The sequence below is a fragment of the Apiospora kogelbergensis genome, assembly GCF_038363985.1.
Source record: "Apiospora kogelbergensis strain CBS 113332 chromosome Unknown utg000001l_segment0_segment0, whole genome shotgun sequence".
Taxonomy (NCBI): domain Eukaryota; kingdom Fungi; phylum Ascomycota; class Sordariomycetes; order Amphisphaeriales; family Apiosporaceae; genus Apiospora; species Apiospora kogelbergensis.
In genome coordinates, this window is record NW_027117418.1 from 2,589,214 (window position 1) to 2,605,198 (window position 15,985).

Consider the following 15,985-nt stretch of genomic DNA (forward strand, 5'->3'; position numbering starts at 1 on the left):
TATAATCATATTACCCTATTGGGCTTAGATTCGGCTACTGAGTGGCATAAATTGTGGGTTCTCCGACTTAACAATCCGTCTGCCTCTGGAGCGTGTGACAAGCAAGTTGTAGGATGAACCCCCTTTTTTTGCGCAGAGGATTCAAGCTTGATATGGCACAGCTACAAGATCTTCCAACCGAGATACTGATTCAAGTCTTACGATATGTTCGCCATGAGGACTTTCGGACGTTTCTCCTCAGTCAAGCGACTGCCAGGAGATTCCGTAACATTGTTCAAGACATGATCACATCAGTCAGCCAGCCCATCACCTCATTCAGTGGCAGTACCATCCGGCAACGGCTACAAGAAAACCCCAGCTTGAACCCTCTCCTCCAGCACCGGTTTGCACCTCTCTTCGACACCAGCAACGCCTTCACAGGAGAGGAACATGCGACGAATATTTACTACTACCTCTCACTCGAGGGCGACGTCACTCTCCCGTTCCGGCGGCTGCCCTGGGCCCAGCGGAGCGAGACCGAGCGCGAGGTCTACCTGCGCCCGGAAGCCAGCTGGCGGCGGCTGCCCCTGCTCGCCGGCGAAATCCCCATCACGCAGCTAGAAGTTATCAAGAACTACACGACAGAGACCGGCGACACGGTGAAGTACCTGCAGGTCGAGCTGCCCACCCCTCCGGGCCCGGGACTTACCATGGGCCTGTTCTACGACTTGCTGCTGGGCGGGCAGGCCACGTACGGCTGGGATACGGGCAGCTGGGAACTGCACCTGGGAACGAGGCTGAGGAACGTCGAGTTGCTGTTCGAGTACGAGTGCTACATCTTCAACGACGGGGAGCTGGTGGACCGGGACGCGCCAAACTGTGCGGTCCTGCATGTCTTGGGCGGCTCGGGTTGCAGCCAAGAATTTGCTGGGGTGGATTGGGAAATGTGTTGGGGACCGCAGATTCCAGGAGAGAAGCCGCCGAAATGTCTGCCATGGCAGGGGCCACTAAATCAAATAGGTAACGAATCTGAAGATGATGACGAGAATAACGAGGATGGTGAGGATGCCGAGTGATGGAGAAGGTGGTATTGTACACAGATGTGTATAGTTGAGCTAAGTGTGAAGTTATTTACTCTCCATGCTTTAATAGATACGAGTTGGAAATGGCCTTGAAACTAAAGTCACCTCTGACATGTTTCAACACGATTCCCTCCCGCTTCCTCTTATTCAAGCCGACGCCTTCGGCGCGCTGCAGCAAGCCCTGCACGCTGGTCGCAATCTCCCGTAGCGGGAAGTAGCCGACCACGGGCACATGCCGCAGCCCGAGCTGCTTCGCCAGGGCCTCAGTATCCTGGGGTGCCAGGTACTTCTGCGCGTCAATGTCCCAGACAGCGAAGACAAAGAAGTCGTGGAACCCGACAGGGAAGCCTTCGACGTTGCCTTGGATCGTGGCGCCGCACAGCTCGCCCTGGACGGCGAGGCTGCGGTTCAGCTTGGACAGCTTTCCGGCGAGTTGGTTGTTACTGGCGACCTTCCAATACTGCGATCCATTGTCCCCGTAGTCCTCGGTGATGTCTACGTTGCGGGAGCAGACGCCAAAGCGGCCGTTGGACTGGACGACCGTTGGCTGTTTTGCAGTATCGACTTCGGGCAGGTGCTGGACTTTGTCGCTGTCGTTCCGCACGAAGTAAACCGTCATAGACGAGCCGTCCATCTTGGTGCTTTCCTGGAATGTCTCGTCCTTCCACTCCTCGAAGACATGGGGCAAGTTCTGGCATCGCTCCTGATCCGTCTTGCGAATGAAGGCCGGCATTAGTGCCTTTGAGATCTCATTCCACCCGCCGGTCTTGTTGTCCATGGCTTCCCACTTCTGCACCTTCAAGGCCGCCTCGAAGGACAATCCCTGGACGAGCTTCTCGGCCTCCTCTCGGCCGTGCTTACCCTCCAGCTCCTCCAGCACGCCCGTCACCTCGGGCAAGTCTCCGAGCGGGATCAGCAGCCCTTGGGAGACGCTGCCGCGCATCTTCTGCGACTTGATCCGGAACCCGCGCTGGCCGTTCCAGTTGATGAAGTTGGACTCCAGAAAGGCCCACCGCGGATCCTCGCCCGGGAGGAAGCTGTCGATTTCAAAGAAGACGCCCAACTGTCCTATGTGAAAGTCCCCCTTCTTCACAATGCATTGCCACCCATCGACAACGGCGGTCTCGATCCGGTCCGCGCCCCTGATGGGTTGGGTGTCGCTGACTTTCCGGACAGTCACTAGCCTTCGTGACATTATCTGGGCTTAACCAGATGTTTAAATGCTCAAGCAATTGCGGCAGAACCTAAAAGTGAATCCCGGAGCGCGGGTTTACATTTGCCGGCATTGGTGGCGCATCAATCTCTTGACTGCATAACTCTTATCCTTTGGCCATGGTAAGTCGAGGACCCAAGCGTCGATACTGCACCTGATAGGTTGCGCTACATACGCAAAGTGTTACTCAATCGGTCTAGCAACACGGGCTACCGTCCTAGTTCCGGGTTCATTGAGCTCGGTCGAAGAGATTGTAGACCAGTACAGGCCAAAGCTGGTTCGTTCGATACACCAATTGAGAAACGGCGGGAGAGGAAACGTAGATGCGCATGGAACTGTCCACTTGGAACCCGAATCAAGATGTACCGGTTGAGAATGGGTAGAATGGGGAGAACGGGCAGGTGGGATGAGATGATGTCAACCCCGCCGCTAAGAGTGTCTGTCTATCTCACTACCCGGCGAAAACCACCCACCCCTTCCAACAAGTCGTAAAAGTTGTCTGCACAAGCCATTGAGTGCCGAGATATATATATATACTACGAGTAACACGTAACGACGGTCGGAATCCCTGGCTTTCTTTGTTCTGTTTCCGGGAAGCGCGGTATTGGCCATAACTGCTGCCACTCGTTGTGGCCGTGGCCGCGGCAACAACAACGACCTACCGCTTTCCTTGCTAACTGCCAACTCCAACTTCTTAACCTTGGCCGGCATCCGTCTTGCGAGTTCAGGGGATAGTCAATAGTCGACAAACCTTAAGAAACCTGCACAAACACACACACACACACCCCTTACGCAGCAGTAGTCATTGATTGCTAGGCACCTTTCCCGCCCACTTCCTATTTGACAGAATAACTCCTAGGCATGAGCGATCTGCAGAAAGCCTGGGCCAAGTCCCGGCTTGCAGGCATCACCCCCGACGCCTTCGATGAGCGCGAGGAGGAGATGGAGGAGGCCGACAGCTACATCACCGACCTCCCAGAAACCCATCCCGACGATGACTCTTCCTCGGCCTCATCGGCTTCCTCTACGGGGACAATCATACCGTCCCCAAGCCAGAAGCTGTTTGCGAGGCCCCAAGGGTAAGAGCTGTTCATCCCATAAGATAACAGAGCCCCCAGATCCCCATACCCAGCCAATGACCGCTAACAAAGACAAACAGCGTGCCACGAGGGCGGACTCTACAGCCTATACCATGGACTACTTACTTTGAGCGGGAACTGTTTCTCCAGCCCCCAGGCAGTGCCCCTGGCCTCACACTCCATGCCTATCTTACCTCCCCTGGCGACAAAGGCCCGCTGTTCGTCATGCATCATGGAGCTGGCTCCTCCGGCCTATCGTTCGCTGTCTGCGCGTCGGAAATTCGAAAACGGGTCCCCACCGCTGGCATATTATCCAGCGACGCCCGTGGACACGGCTTGACCGTCACGCCCGAGGGGGAGGGCCTGGACTTGAACCTGAGCACCCTGGCTGCAGACCTCCTGACTGTCATCACGATGACCAAGGCGGAAATGAAATGGGCAGAGCTGCCTCCCATCGTCCTAGTGGGCCACTCGCTAGGAGGCGCCGTCGTCACGGAGCTCGCCAAGTCCGCACAGCTAGGGAATGCATTGCTGGGCTACGCCGTGCTCGATGTGGTCGAAGGTTCGGCCATGGATGCGTTGCAGAGCATGCAGACTTACCTATCTACGAGGCCAACGGGATTTGCCACACTAGAAGCTGGTATCGAATGGCACGTACGGTCTCGAACCTTGCGCAACTCCACGGCGGCACGTACAAGTGTGCCGGGGTTGCTAAACAACGAGCCTGTTGCCGAAGGCGATTCACGGCCTTGGAAATGGCGGACAGATCTTGGGCAAACCCAGCCCTTTTGGGAAGGTTGGTTCGTAGGTTTAAGCAAGAAGTTTCTGGAAGCAAGAGGCGGGAAGCTGCTGTTACTCGCAGGGACTGACAGACTAGATACCGAGTTGACTATTGGCCAGATGCAAGGTAAGTAACCCTGCCCTGTTACTATATTTATCCTCGTCTCTCGACGTGGCCCCGAACTCTCTATTGACTTTCTGGTTGCAGGAAAATATAACTTGCAGGTGTTCCCAGAGGCCGGCCACTTCATACATGAAGACCTACCGGAGAAGACAGCCATCTCTTTGGTGGACTTCCATCGTCGCAACGATAGAAGTGCTCTTGTCTTGCCGCCGAAGGTCTCAGACCTTCTAAAGCAAGGGAAAAGGGTTTAGGCCCGAGTCCGGTACCAACATAGAATAGGGGTAACCGAAACGCGCAAACAGTCTCGCTACTCTCGGCCTTGCGGTTTTATTAAACTTGTTTGTAGACCAGACCCTTGCCGGGGATAGTATATCGCCCCCGCACAGAGGATGCCTACGACTCACGATCACAATAGCTGATGACGAAAGCGTTGGGCCGCATTCCTGGTACTTTCCAGGTGTTTGTAGAGCATGCAAGTGCGGCTGCAGAGGACTTCAACCTGCTGCGACTATTATCCGTTAGACGTGGCTTTCCCGAAATCATGAATAGGATAACATACCTAGTCGATCCCAATTGGAAGGGCGCGGCATTCTGGGATTCTGCCAACTTAAAGGCATTCCACGGAATGGTTGGTGAGGATGCCAGTAGCGGCACTGCGATTTGTAGAAGCTTGTTCTTGCGAATGTCCCCTTTCAGCATAGCGAGGACATTGATGTAAATCTTGGCAAACCCTCCCAGAGCTCACACGAGTTCGGCGGTCTCAGTGTCGACCAAGGGCTTCGCATCAGACCACCTGAGAATGATGATGTCGCCCGTCCTGCCTTCCACGTCGCCGTCGGCGTCAACGCCCTTGCCCTGGACCCGCGCGTCGCGCAGCAGCCGGATGAAGACGGCGTTCTCGAGGTCGGGCGTGTCGATCATGGTGATGTTGCCCGACGTGTCGTTGAGGTTCTGGAGGGTCGGACCGAAGGAGCCCAGGAAGGAGGCGAGGTAGTGGTTGTGCAGCAGGGCCTGGTGGCGCGTGGCGTAAGCGAGCTCCGTGCCGGACAGGCGGGCGCGCAGGTCCGGGGTCGACAGGTAGTGCAGGGCGTGGCGGTCGACCTTGGCGAGGCGGGCGCGCAGGTAGCTGCGCACGAGGAACTTGTAGCGCTCTAGTTCCGTCTGGATGACGATGAGGGCGAAGTTGCTGCGCGGGTCCATGTCACCCGTCAGCGCCTCGACCCGTTCGATCTGGGACGCGATCCGTCCGTTCACCCGCTCCACCAGCCCGTCCGTCGGCCACGACAGCAGCTCGGGCGTCGACCGCTCCGCCACCCAGACCCGGGTCAGGGACTGGAGGTCGCGAGTCTCGGCAGGGAGCCCGGACGAGGAGGGGTCGACCTCGCGGAGGATGTCGTCGATATCCATGGTAAAAAGGTGATCTGGGCTCTTGGGGAAGGCGGATTTGGCGGTGAAGACGGTGCAGGAAGCTCAATTGCAACAACAATCACGTAGGCACCTTGAAAAGAACACCAGGTCGTAGAGGTAGTGCAATAGAAGGATAGAAGGATATATACTAGAGTCGCGTCTTCGCAACCAGCATACGCGCCGGCCGAAATTGTAGATTGGCGGGGTCGTAGATGGTGGGGCATTCCCTGCAGCGATTCTCAATAGCTGACAACAGCTGGGTCTCAATTAGCCTGTGGATAATACAATACATACATGCACCTCTTATTGATAATATGTTCCATTATATTATATTATGTTGATGCAGTTTATCCAATTTCTACCTACTACGACGTGCTCCTCGTCGACACGGCGCCAGCCTTGGAGTTATACGAGGATTCGGGGCCTTGCATGAACCCCGGGGTTGCCTGGCACTCCTCCCGAATCCCTTGGGACTCGGCATCGATCGAAGAAGCAATGGGGCGGCTCCGTTGTTCTGTAAGGGTATCCAGGATCGTGCTGGCGCTCAGCACAGGTGAAAACCCCGTCTTGGTAGACCGGCTTGTCACGAATGAACTGGACTTTGGGATTGACGAAGACGCCATGCACGTATTGGCTTCATTACTGGTCGACCTCGGCCTGACATTGGGTTTGATAGGCGTCAAGAGTCTATCGGATCCGAATTGAGATAATCTGAGAAGGGTATCATAGCTTGAAGACTCAAGGCCGACCTATAGCTGCAGGAATCGCCGCCATAGCTCATAATCCCCCGCTGGGTTTGTGCATAATATACATATACAAGCTGCAAGTCTTCTCTTATACACCGCATCTTATAGAAAAGACACAGCAGTATTTGTACAGTTGGGAAGTTTCTGCTGGAAATAACCCAAATGCCCTGCCAATGCTTCGATGCTTCTTCCAGTCCGACGGTCGGCCCTTTAACCGTCGTTCAAGTCGGCCTGTTTTTGGAGGAATCGGGAGTGACGATCTACCTCCTCAATGATTCCCTTGATGCCCAGCTTTGCGCCATCCAGGTTCATCTCCTTGCCATCCTCTGTAATGATCGACCTGTTAGTCTTGTATTCGTAGTATTCCTCCCCCTTCAGCTTCGAGGGTCGAACGTACTGAACTTGACCAGAAGCACCGCAGGGTCAGCCGAGGTGCGCGGTAAAAGCTTGGTGTCGATCTTCATGCCCTGGTTCCGTGCATTCGCCGGCAGAGACGACAGGAATAGTCGCGTGGATCGGGCGGCTGCCGAGAACGGGTTGAACTTGGTGTTCACCTCGGTGATGAACCTCGTGATCATGATTGCGACTACCGATGGGCTGGAGTTAGGAAACCTGACAAGCACTACTGAATCCCGCAGGCGACTGCGACCCGGAGGGGGATACTCACTTGAAACCCGATTGCGCAGAGTTGGACTCTGTCGGCGACGTGTAGAGGGAGCACTTGAGCTCTTGCGATTTTCGCTAAGGTTGCTTGCTGCTTCATCAATCCCAGTACTTAGACGACGGGTAAGGTGGAAGGAAAGCCGTCGCGGTCAATTGGCGCCGGGCTGTGTGGCTGGGGCTTGCTCTAGGTGTGGCTGTGTACTTGTTTCCAAACCCAGCCAACGTCACCGAGTGTGCACCCTGCATTTGACTTGTAAGTCGAGGTGTCCTCCTCAGCTACGACAATTTCGAGACGGGTATTTTATTTTGCCTTTCGAGCACAACACCTATCCCCAGAAAGGACGTTTGTAACTCGACAAAATAGGAATCGACCACCATGTCGACCGACAATCGAGAACAGCGGTTCGCAGAGCTGCACGACCGACTCACATCTCTGCAAGATGCCATGTCCCAGCTGCGCGAGCTCATCGAGCGCCTCGCCAAGTTCGACTTCCAGCCGGGCTCGGTCCCCTTGGCCGCCGGCGATGAAGACGACGTCAGCGCGGAGCTGAGCACCGAGATTATCCAGATCATACGCGAGCAGAACGAAGACCTAGAGCTGCTCGAGGAGGACATCATCACCCACCGGCCCCCGAAGCAGCACGACAAGGCCAGGTTGACGGACGGGGCGGAACGACTGCGGGGGAGCTGAGTAGCTGCCGGGCTTCCTTCCGCAAAGCCCAGATGGCCGCCAAGCGCAACCGGGAGGCCGCTCAGCGGCAGGAACGAAAGCTTCTGTTGGCGACGTTGGCCGCCTCGCCGAGGTCGCGATCCGGCGCATCGTCCCCGGCGTCCGAACACCAACAGCAAGCAGCACCCGTGCGGCGGAGGAAAAACAAGCGGTCCGACATGACCAAGGAGGAACAGACGGTCTCGGCTTCCAACGATGTCACGCTAGCACTACGAAGGACCCACGACATGATGGCCGCCGAGCTGTCGCGGAGCGATTTTGCGCACACGACGTTAAAGGAATCAACGGCTGCACTGGCGCAGCTGTCCGACTCCTACTCAAGTTTGGATAGCGTGCTCACCCGCTCGCGCGATCTACTGGGGACTTTACTAAAGAGCCAGAAAAGCGACACGTGGTATCTGGAGACAGCCTTCTACCTCCTCGCGGGGACGCTTTGCTGGCTCGTGTACCGGCGCTTTCTATATGGCCCAATGTGGTGGTTGATTTGGCTGCCTATCAGGACCCTGTTCAGGGGCGGAGTCATGGTGTCGAACTCAGTTGGACACCGTGGTGCAGACAAGGATACGTCGGGCTCTCCTAGCGTTCAGCCCGGCGTTCCGTCGGCTGAGATGAATAACAAAGACGTGCCTACGATGGTGGTGGATCATGATCAACCCCGGGAGTCACCCAAGCCCATCGATCCAGAGTCTATGATTGATATGGTTGAACAAGTTGGACGAATTATCGATGAGTCTAAGGACGAGACGTTACTGAGCGAACGAGACGACGATGAGATACCTAACCCAAACAAACGCATCCTTGAGGTCGATGAGGGCCCCAACCGAAATGGAGACGCCCTTGAGATAGAAGTAGAGATGGAGGATGCGGAGGGTGTGATACCCCAAGAGCCCGAACGACTCAGGGACGAATTATAGCGTAACGCAGCGAAGATTGGTTTAGTTTACGAATGAAAAGGTTTTATGAAACACATGGCGGCCACGGAACCCTGAACTTTGCGAATGGCCAGTTGACAGGTCAAAATAATGATTAGGATTATGATACAGCGGTCATTGTGGTGTCTGTGTGGTCTCGAAGTAGTATGAGATAACCACTCTCCTGGGTTGATGGATGAATGAACCGGAGTGAACGAAAGGGGGGTCACGGGAATCTGAGGCCACAGCATAAAGAAGGTACGTCGAGGTGGAAGATTATACCAAGTTTTTCCCCGAATGCCCCCCGTTGTCGTTGTCGAGACACTCGGCTGATGTTACTACTCACAAAGGCAGTCGGGTGTTACTTCTTGACCTGTCAATGTTCTTTGTTATAGGCATTCTGATCCTCCCCCTTTTTGATCTGGGGGGGGCTGTTGTAAAGGGCGCTCAGCTCAAGAATGAGCATACCCAGACAGGTCGGAAAAATGAACCATGGCTACTCACTATAACGAGTACAGCATATTTAACATCAATCATTGCCTGAACGACCCGGATCGTCAAGAGTAAAAGGCGATGAGAAAAGAGATTTCTTCAAGTTTAATACATATGTGGCTCATTGGATATCATCTTTCTAACCGACAAGAATGCAAATTCTTGTCTCTTTCTTTCTACTTCATTCATGCCTTCAAGCATAAATCTGACCCCGTTCTCCTTCTATGGTCCCCCGAACTCCCCCTCTGTGGTCCGTATCATGCAGAAACGCATACGTGCGTGCAACAGTCCTATGACCGGACCAAATGCACCAGAAAACCCCCTATCCAGGTTCCGTGTCATCCAAAAAGATACATCGTCATGTAAAGGAAACAAAGTGACTAATAGATACAATAGTTGAAAAATACTCCCAACCCCACGATGCCACCATCTCCACAAACGAGTATCAACCACCGCCAGATTCGGAGCCCGTACCACCAGGTGCTGCTACTGCTATGGTATCAGTCGGACTACTCGTCGTTCCCTCGAGCAACTCGTTCATCGCCCTCTCGTCCGGCACGGGCTCCAGCTCTTGCGTCCTCCAGTCGATGGGGTCCTGGAGCGACGGGTCCAGCGCCTCGAGATCCCCCAGCCCGGACAGGTGCGACGGTGCCGTCATGCCCAGCGCCGGGTCGAACGCGCTCGGGTCCACGAACTGGGAATGGTGGGGGCCGTTATCGTCAAAGTCGCCGGGTGCTCCGTTCACGGGCGTACCCATGTCGCCCATGTAGTGCGAATTTGCGCCTAGGTTGAAGATGTCGTCGTGGGCGTTGAGCTCGTTGTAGAAGTCGTTGCCGCCGGTGTCAGGGGCGGGCCATAACCACCGTGCATCGACGACGGATGTGGCGTACCGGACGAGAACTCGTGGTGGTGTTGCTGGTGGTGATCCGCCGGCGGCAGGGAGGATGGGTGAGGGGACATGGTGGCGGAGGGCGGGTAGTCGTAGGGCGAGTCGGCTAGGGGCACGGGCGTACCATGTGTCGAATAGGGGTGGTGGCTCGGCGTGCCGGAGTGGTGGTGGTGCATGACGGGCGCCGGCTGGGCCGTCTTGATCATGTACACATTCTCGTGGTGGTAGCCAGGGTGTGGCATATTCTGCTGGTGGCTGTAGTGGTGAGGGGGGGCCGACTGTCTGCACGCTTTGCGCGTAGTACTCATGCTGCGGCAGACTCGTGTTGTAGCCGGATGGTAGCGGCTTGTTGGGGTTCTGGTAGCTGTAGTGCGAGAGGCTGCGCGCGTGCGACCCGCCGTGAGGTTGGTGGTATGCCGAATAGATGGGGCGGCCGCCGGGGTGGTAGTCAGCGTCCGGGTGATCGGCGCTGCGTCCTCGCGTGTTCGGCATGCGTGAGGCCCCAGGGGGCAGACCGCCGAAGACCTCCTTGGGCTCGGGCACCTCCCAGTCCTCGTCGCTGTCGTAACCCCCGGGCTTCTTGACGGGCTTTTTGGACTTGGACGGGGTGAATTTGTAGTCGGGAAAGGCACGGGCGTGGTTATCGCGTTCTATCCGCGCCCACTCGTTGTACTGCTCGATGACCTCTTTCGGCTCCTGCGCCCACCCTTGCCCGCACACGGCCGAGACAATCTGGTGGTTCTCGTGCGAGAATCGCAGCTTCACCCGGTTCTGGTGGTGCTTGCGGTAGAGCATGAAGGCGTTCATCGGCCGTTTGATCTTATGGTTCTTGTCCACGTCCACCTCGTGCCGCCGCTCCTCGATCGACCGGTTCACCCACGCCTCGATGTCAGCATCCTGCACGTCCGTCACCCTCTTGCACATGACCGACAGGGGCTCGTCGAAGTTGAACTTGGGGTCCGAGTCGCTTGCCGGCTTCTTCTTCCCCTTCGCTTTGGGCTTCGGCTTCGGCTTCGGCTTGGTAACGCCACCGGACTGGACGCTGCGCAACGGGTCTGGATCGTTCGACGCCATCGTCGAGTTTCGCAGGGCATAGCGCTTGGAGGGGGGCATGGGCGGCGAGTGGAAGCCCGAGTGCGGAGTGACCTGTTTCCAAGTATTAGTCATGCCTCTAGCCCTGACATACGGCTTCAGTCGCAACCGCGACAGGTCAAGCATCTGATAGTCGAGACTTACAGATCCAGGGTCCGGGTCCGGGTACTGCGAATCGAAACTGTCGTCATGATAGTAACCCGGTGTGCCTCCATGACTCGGTGTTCCCTCATAGGGGCTCGGGTACATGTGCATGCCATGGTTATTATACGGGCTCTGTGTTTGGTGACGAGGAGGATACGGCACGCCGACTGCAGGCGCGGACTGGTTGTAGCTGACAAGATGTTGAAACCCGCTGGAGAAGTCTGCGCCCCCATCTGGGTGTTGCGAAGGCGCAGGGGAGGCTGGTCTTGCGTTCGACATATCTCCTTCGATGAATAGTATTAAGCCTCTTCGAGACAGTGCCTGTTTCCTGGAAGTGATAATGTTTCCGAGGAAGCAGGGCACAAAGATAGGGGATTAGTTATTAAATGTGTGGAGGGGGTATTATGAGTGGACTTTCGGAATGCTGGTAGATCAACTGGCAACACGGCCAGATGGTCAATGGAGACTCGCCGTTACGACACTGGCTCGAATAGACTGGCCCTTGACGGTGTGATGGGTGATCACAGCCTAGATAGGGGTCCAGGTAGCCAGGGCTGCCGGTCGGGTGGGAGAGTCGTGACGGGCCAAGACTTCCACGTCTTCCTCTCTCCGAGCGTTGCGTGTCTCTGATTAGAGACTATGAACTGTGAGCCCGGCTGATGTCTTATCTGAACCAAGGCCCCGGTCCGCAACTTCGCTGTTGCGATAGCGGTGTGTCTGTGTACCGAATGCCACGGAGTTGCCGTGCAAGGGGTGGGGAAGAGTCTAAGCCCGGGTAGTTGAGCAATGGGGGGTGGTGACTGTTCTGGAAAGCGTCGACAATATGACAGAAATGAGGCAAGTCCGCGCTTCTACCAGGTCTCCTGCTCGGGAGAGACAAGGGTGTGAGAATAAGTTGTCTGGATAGGCTTGAAGTTTCAGAAACCGTTGTCAGTTGTTATGTACTCCGAGTGTTATATCCAGATGACTGCAGATTGGGGGAGGGTAGAGGTGATAACGCTTGTACTACAGATATGCGCCAGGCACCTGCAGCGTCATGTACGTGTATGTAGGTGTAGGTGTGTGTGTGTGTGTGTGTGTATGTGTATTCTACGTGAATGCTACGCAGATACGGGATTGAGTGGTAGAGGCGGTGGGATTAGTGGAAAGACCTATCAGAAACACAAGACGTAGGGTTGTCTTGTACTGCTTTCTGTTGCTAGGCTGAAGTGGAGGGTGCTGGGGAAGGATACGATGGGGGGTGTGTGCATACAACAAGAAGCCCAGGAAGAATGAGATGTCAAGCAATATGAGAAGCACGAACCTGTGGCGACAGACCACCCTCTGCCCGGTAGTCAATGACGCGATGCTGAGACGCGTCTCCGGTCCCTTTTTCCTCCTGGAGAAGTTTGTGTGCAGTGGGAATATATCCACCTCCTGGCCGTCTGGTCTGCGCCAGCAAGATGCAGGTAGTCAGATATTGGGGGGGGGATACAGCAGCAAGCGGCAGATATGATGCTGGAGAGCTGAGAATGTACACGCCCCTGGGCGAATGTCACTAACACCCCGTATCAGATGGAGACAGGTAGATGCAGCCTTGCTGTACCTGTGCGCTGCACAAGCCTCTTCCTGTTTTCTTTGTGCCCCTTTTGCTCTTGGCCTTTTCCCTTCCTTGGACAGTCTACTGCTTCAATGGGTTGAGCAGCAGGCGCGTGGGACTAGTGATGTTGGCTACTGGGTATACGTCAAGCAATGTACCGATGAGTAAAAGCTGCTGCTGCTACGATCGGCTTAAAGGGATGCTATGCTGTCTTTGATTTGAAAGAGACGCCGAGGGCCGATCGAAAGAGATGTTGACTTTTATGTTGGTTATTCTGTCGGTTCGATATAGAGAATCCCGATGGTAACAAGGTCTTTGGGGGCCAAGGTGTCGGCGCTACAAAAGAAGCCAGCCAAAGGAAACAGGAGCGACGGACTTGAGGGCCGGCTTTGTTTGCCTTGTTCTGCTATGTCCAGTCTGTTGTTCCCGGGGCGTAACAAGCTCTTTGGAGAAGCGACCAACAGCATCGGAAGAAAGGAAATGGTACATGGTCTTTTCTTGGGACGCCGTGACTTTGTATGGACCATTTGCCAGTATGAACGAACGGCTTTGTGGGCATTGCAGGGGAGGCGTACATTACCGCTTTCGGAAAGATCAAAGAAAGACCGAGGACGGATGGGGGAAGGGGGAAGAAGAGGAGAGAGAAGAGACGGCCAAGCAGAATGGGAGCGAACGCAGAAACCAGGACCGCGCCCCGGCCGCCAGTTCCAAGACAGAATCAACTCTGAGGGTCCAATCCAACCTGTGTAGAGCCCGTCTTCGGGCAGGGGCGTTTCTATTTCCGAAACCTGGGGGTCCTCGGTACATTCCGAGGCCCTGCTCGGGAAACGGGAGGGAGTATACTGGGCTGCTGGGCTGTCTGCTTGCAAGGGGACTCGATTCCAGAGGCGAAGAAAGAATTGGGACTTTGGCCGTCTTCCTCCTCCTCCTCCTACATCTCTGGCCGACGAGGCTCTGGCTAAGACAGTCATCATTCTCCCCAGACGCAGACACACGACATCCACCACTTGAGGCCTACTCCTCCTTCTAAGCAGAGCGAGGCTTTCCATTGGATCACTGTTTGGGGCGGCCCATGTGCACTCGCTAACACGGGTCATGGTGGAAGTCCAGGCAAGCCGGAGGCCGATTGGTGTTCGTTGCGACGCAAGTGCTGTTGCTTGTTGCCGCCATGGGGATTCCTGTCGTGGCGTTTCCAGAGGATCATGTGCAATTGCGGGCAGGTTGTTGGGCCGGGTTGCTGTGGAATGCTGTTGCTGGCAAATCCGGAAACGTGCTGTGCGGTCGCGTGGCGTGCCTGGGCTGACACGTCCCGCATTCCTGGCTTCGTTGAAGAATATATCAGGGCTTCCTCGGAGGGGGTCGACCAGCTGAAAAAGAGAGGCGGCAACAGCCCGTGGGGCAAGGGAGCATGTAACGCGCTATTACCTTTCGCCTGGCATGGCAGGCCGGCGTGCAGAAGTGCCAATCGATATCTGCTATATCGCGGATCCTTGGCCGCATCAGATCAGATGCACTCTTTCGTGTGTCCATCCCTGTCCCCGGTCCTGCCCAATCCTGACCCTGATCTTCATCTGTCCCCGACCCTGTTTGTCACCGCCGTATTGCATGAACACGCGGGTGCTTGCATTAGCGTCGATTGCTGGGCTGGCTGTTTGGACGTCAGTCGCACACAAGATGGAGGCTTCTTCGTCCTTCTCTCCTGGTCAGAGACCGTCATCTCCTTTGCCGGAGCTGCTCCTTCATGGAATGGCGGGTGGCACTTCGTGGGCACAAAACACCACTGCTCCTGGCAACCCAAGTGCAGATGGTATGTAGCTCGCGTCGTTGCGTCGTTGCTGGCTGCTGAGGAATGTTGACCTGTCACGGACGCAGTCACTTGCGGCATGAGCGCCGCATATGTACGGGGAATTCCCGAACTCCGGCCCGCCCTTCTCTACTACTATTGCCATCATCGCTGTCTGCTTTCGGTCGTGGAAGGTATCGTACGCATGCCCTTTGGATCTGGCGCAGACTGTCAGGAACCATCGTACCAGAAAAAGAAACCAAACAGTCCCTCCCTGAATTTCTGCACCCTTGTCTGTTAATGCGTATTGCCCGAAAATGTCTCGGAGCTCAGGCCAGTGGTTCGTGACGACTGGGCGGGAATTACGACAGCTCATCTTCGGACAGACCGCCCGTCCCCGTCCCAAAGATCCCCGCCAATGACCAATAACCCATGCATAACTCTCAAGTGCTGGCAATTCACAAGTTTCTGGTCATGTGAGCGATGTGAAGATGATTCGGCGCCACAGGAAACAGATGGCCGTTCGACGGCCATGGCTATCTTGTACCAACATGTTAGTTGACTAGGAATACCCCCTGGCCAACTTCCTAGAAACTATCATCATTTGCATTGGGTATCACTATCTTACACCGAGCCCAGCAAGACATCAGTCGGGTCTTAACGGGGAACAGACAGCCACGTGGCCTTCTAGGATAGTGATGCAGAGTGTCTGTCATAGGTCCTGGTTATTGTTGGAATTGCCCAAGGAGATGAGATGGCCACCTTCGATATCGAGACGAAGCATGGAATGATTAGTTGACATTGTTAGTGTCAATATGATGGTTCCTATAAGTCGTTGATAGTTGCGCTGGTCTGCCGCCTCTTTTGGTACAGATCCTCTCTCTATCGGTCCCTATGTCTCAAGTACGATATACGTAGAGAGTGGTCCATCCCAATGGTGTAAAGAAAGGTCCCAAATACTTGCCGGCTTTTTCTTCTCCAGCCACGCCCATCTATTGGAGGCCACTTGTAGATCTTGGCGTGGTCTGGCCTAGCCTCATACCTTTCCTAACGACGAGTCTCATGACACCAGTTGGCATCTTCGTCAATGCCTGAGCCAATGAAGTAAACGGCGTACACGGGAACCTGTCTACGTAACTGTCAGTGCTGTCATCACCCACTGCATCTCATAACATTTCTCTGCCACACGGAGTAAGTCAGCCTCACAAGACTCATCCAATCATCCAGTTTTCTCCCGCTGCAAAACCCATTTTATTTCTAAACATTCTGAGAAGCCTTCTTAGCCACTCACT

The 15,985-nt window shown here is 55.3% G+C and overlaps 8 protein-coding genes across 8 annotated transcripts; 4 read left to right on the forward strand and 4 right to left on the reverse strand.

Moving 5' to 3' along the window:
• Nucleotides 1-113: 113 nt before the first annotated feature.
• On the forward strand, nucleotides 114-1,055 carry PG998_000812 (uncharacterized protein; the record flags this gene model as incomplete). Its single annotated transcript, XM_066867630.1, has 1 exon — nucleotides 114-1,055. One exon carries the CDS (start codon nucleotides 114-116, stop codon nucleotides 1,053-1,055), a length of 942 nt encoding a protein of 313 aa, XP_066736045.1.
• Nucleotides 1,056-1,110: 55 nt separating this feature from the next.
• On the reverse strand, nucleotides 1,111-2,256 carry PG998_000813 (DRB0094 family RNA ligase; the record flags this gene model as incomplete). Its single annotated transcript, XM_066867631.1, has 1 exon — nucleotides 1,111-2,256. The coding sequence occupies one exon, from the start codon at nucleotides 2,254-2,256 to the stop codon at nucleotides 1,111-1,113; it is 1,146 nt and encodes a 381-aa protein (XP_066736046.1).
• An 879-nt stretch (nucleotides 2,257-3,135) lies between these two features.
• PG998_000814 (Alpha/Beta hydrolase protein) lies at nucleotides 3,136-4,508 on the forward strand (the record flags this gene model as incomplete). The annotated part of the gene is made up of 3 exons (XM_066867632.1): nucleotides 3,136-3,353; nucleotides 3,434-4,260; nucleotides 4,342-4,508. 3 exons carry the CDS (start codon nucleotides 3,136-3,138, stop codon nucleotides 4,506-4,508), a joined length of 1,212 nt encoding a protein of 403 aa, XP_066736047.1.
• Nucleotides 4,509-4,998: 490 nt separating this feature from the next.
• PG998_000815 (GINS complex- Sld5 component) lies at nucleotides 4,999-5,664 on the reverse strand (the record flags this gene model as incomplete). The annotated part of the gene is made up of 1 exon (XM_066867633.1): nucleotides 4,999-5,664. The coding sequence occupies one exon, from the start codon at nucleotides 5,662-5,664 to the stop codon at nucleotides 4,999-5,001; it is 666 nt and encodes a 221-aa protein (XP_066736048.1).
• A 956-nt stretch (nucleotides 5,665-6,620) lies between these two features.
• On the reverse strand, nucleotides 6,621-6,988 carry PG998_000816 (mitochondrial 54S ribosomal protein mL53; the record flags this gene model as incomplete). The annotated part of the gene is made up of 2 exons (XM_066867634.1): nucleotides 6,621-6,736; nucleotides 6,808-6,988. The coding sequence occupies 2 exons, from the start codon at nucleotides 6,986-6,988 to the stop codon at nucleotides 6,621-6,623; spliced, it is 297 nt and encodes a 98-aa protein (XP_066736049.1).
• A 461-nt stretch (nucleotides 6,989-7,449) lies between these two features.
• Nucleotides 7,450-8,717, forward strand: PG998_000817 (uncharacterized protein; the record flags this gene model as incomplete). Its single annotated transcript, XM_066867635.1, has 2 exons — nucleotides 7,450-7,727; nucleotides 7,769-8,717. The coding sequence occupies 2 exons, from the start codon at nucleotides 7,450-7,452 to the stop codon at nucleotides 8,715-8,717; spliced, it is 1,227 nt and encodes a 408-aa protein (XP_066736050.1).
• Nucleotides 8,718-9,651: 934 nt separating this feature from the next.
• Nucleotides 9,652-11,610, reverse strand: PG998_000818 (uncharacterized protein; the record flags this gene model as incomplete). The annotated part of the gene is made up of 2 exons (XM_066867636.1): nucleotides 9,652-11,241; nucleotides 11,332-11,610. The coding sequence occupies 2 exons, from the start codon at nucleotides 11,608-11,610 to the stop codon at nucleotides 9,652-9,654; spliced, it is 1,869 nt and encodes a 622-aa protein (XP_066736051.1).
• A 2,974-nt stretch (nucleotides 11,611-14,584) lies between these two features.
• On the forward strand, nucleotides 14,585-14,994 carry PG998_000819 (uncharacterized protein; the record flags this gene model as incomplete). Its single annotated transcript, XM_066867637.1, has 2 exons — nucleotides 14,585-14,717; nucleotides 14,783-14,994. 2 exons carry the CDS (start codon nucleotides 14,585-14,587, stop codon nucleotides 14,992-14,994), a joined length of 345 nt encoding a protein of 114 aa, XP_066736052.1.
• Between the last annotated feature and the right edge of the window lie 991 nt (nucleotides 14,995-15,985).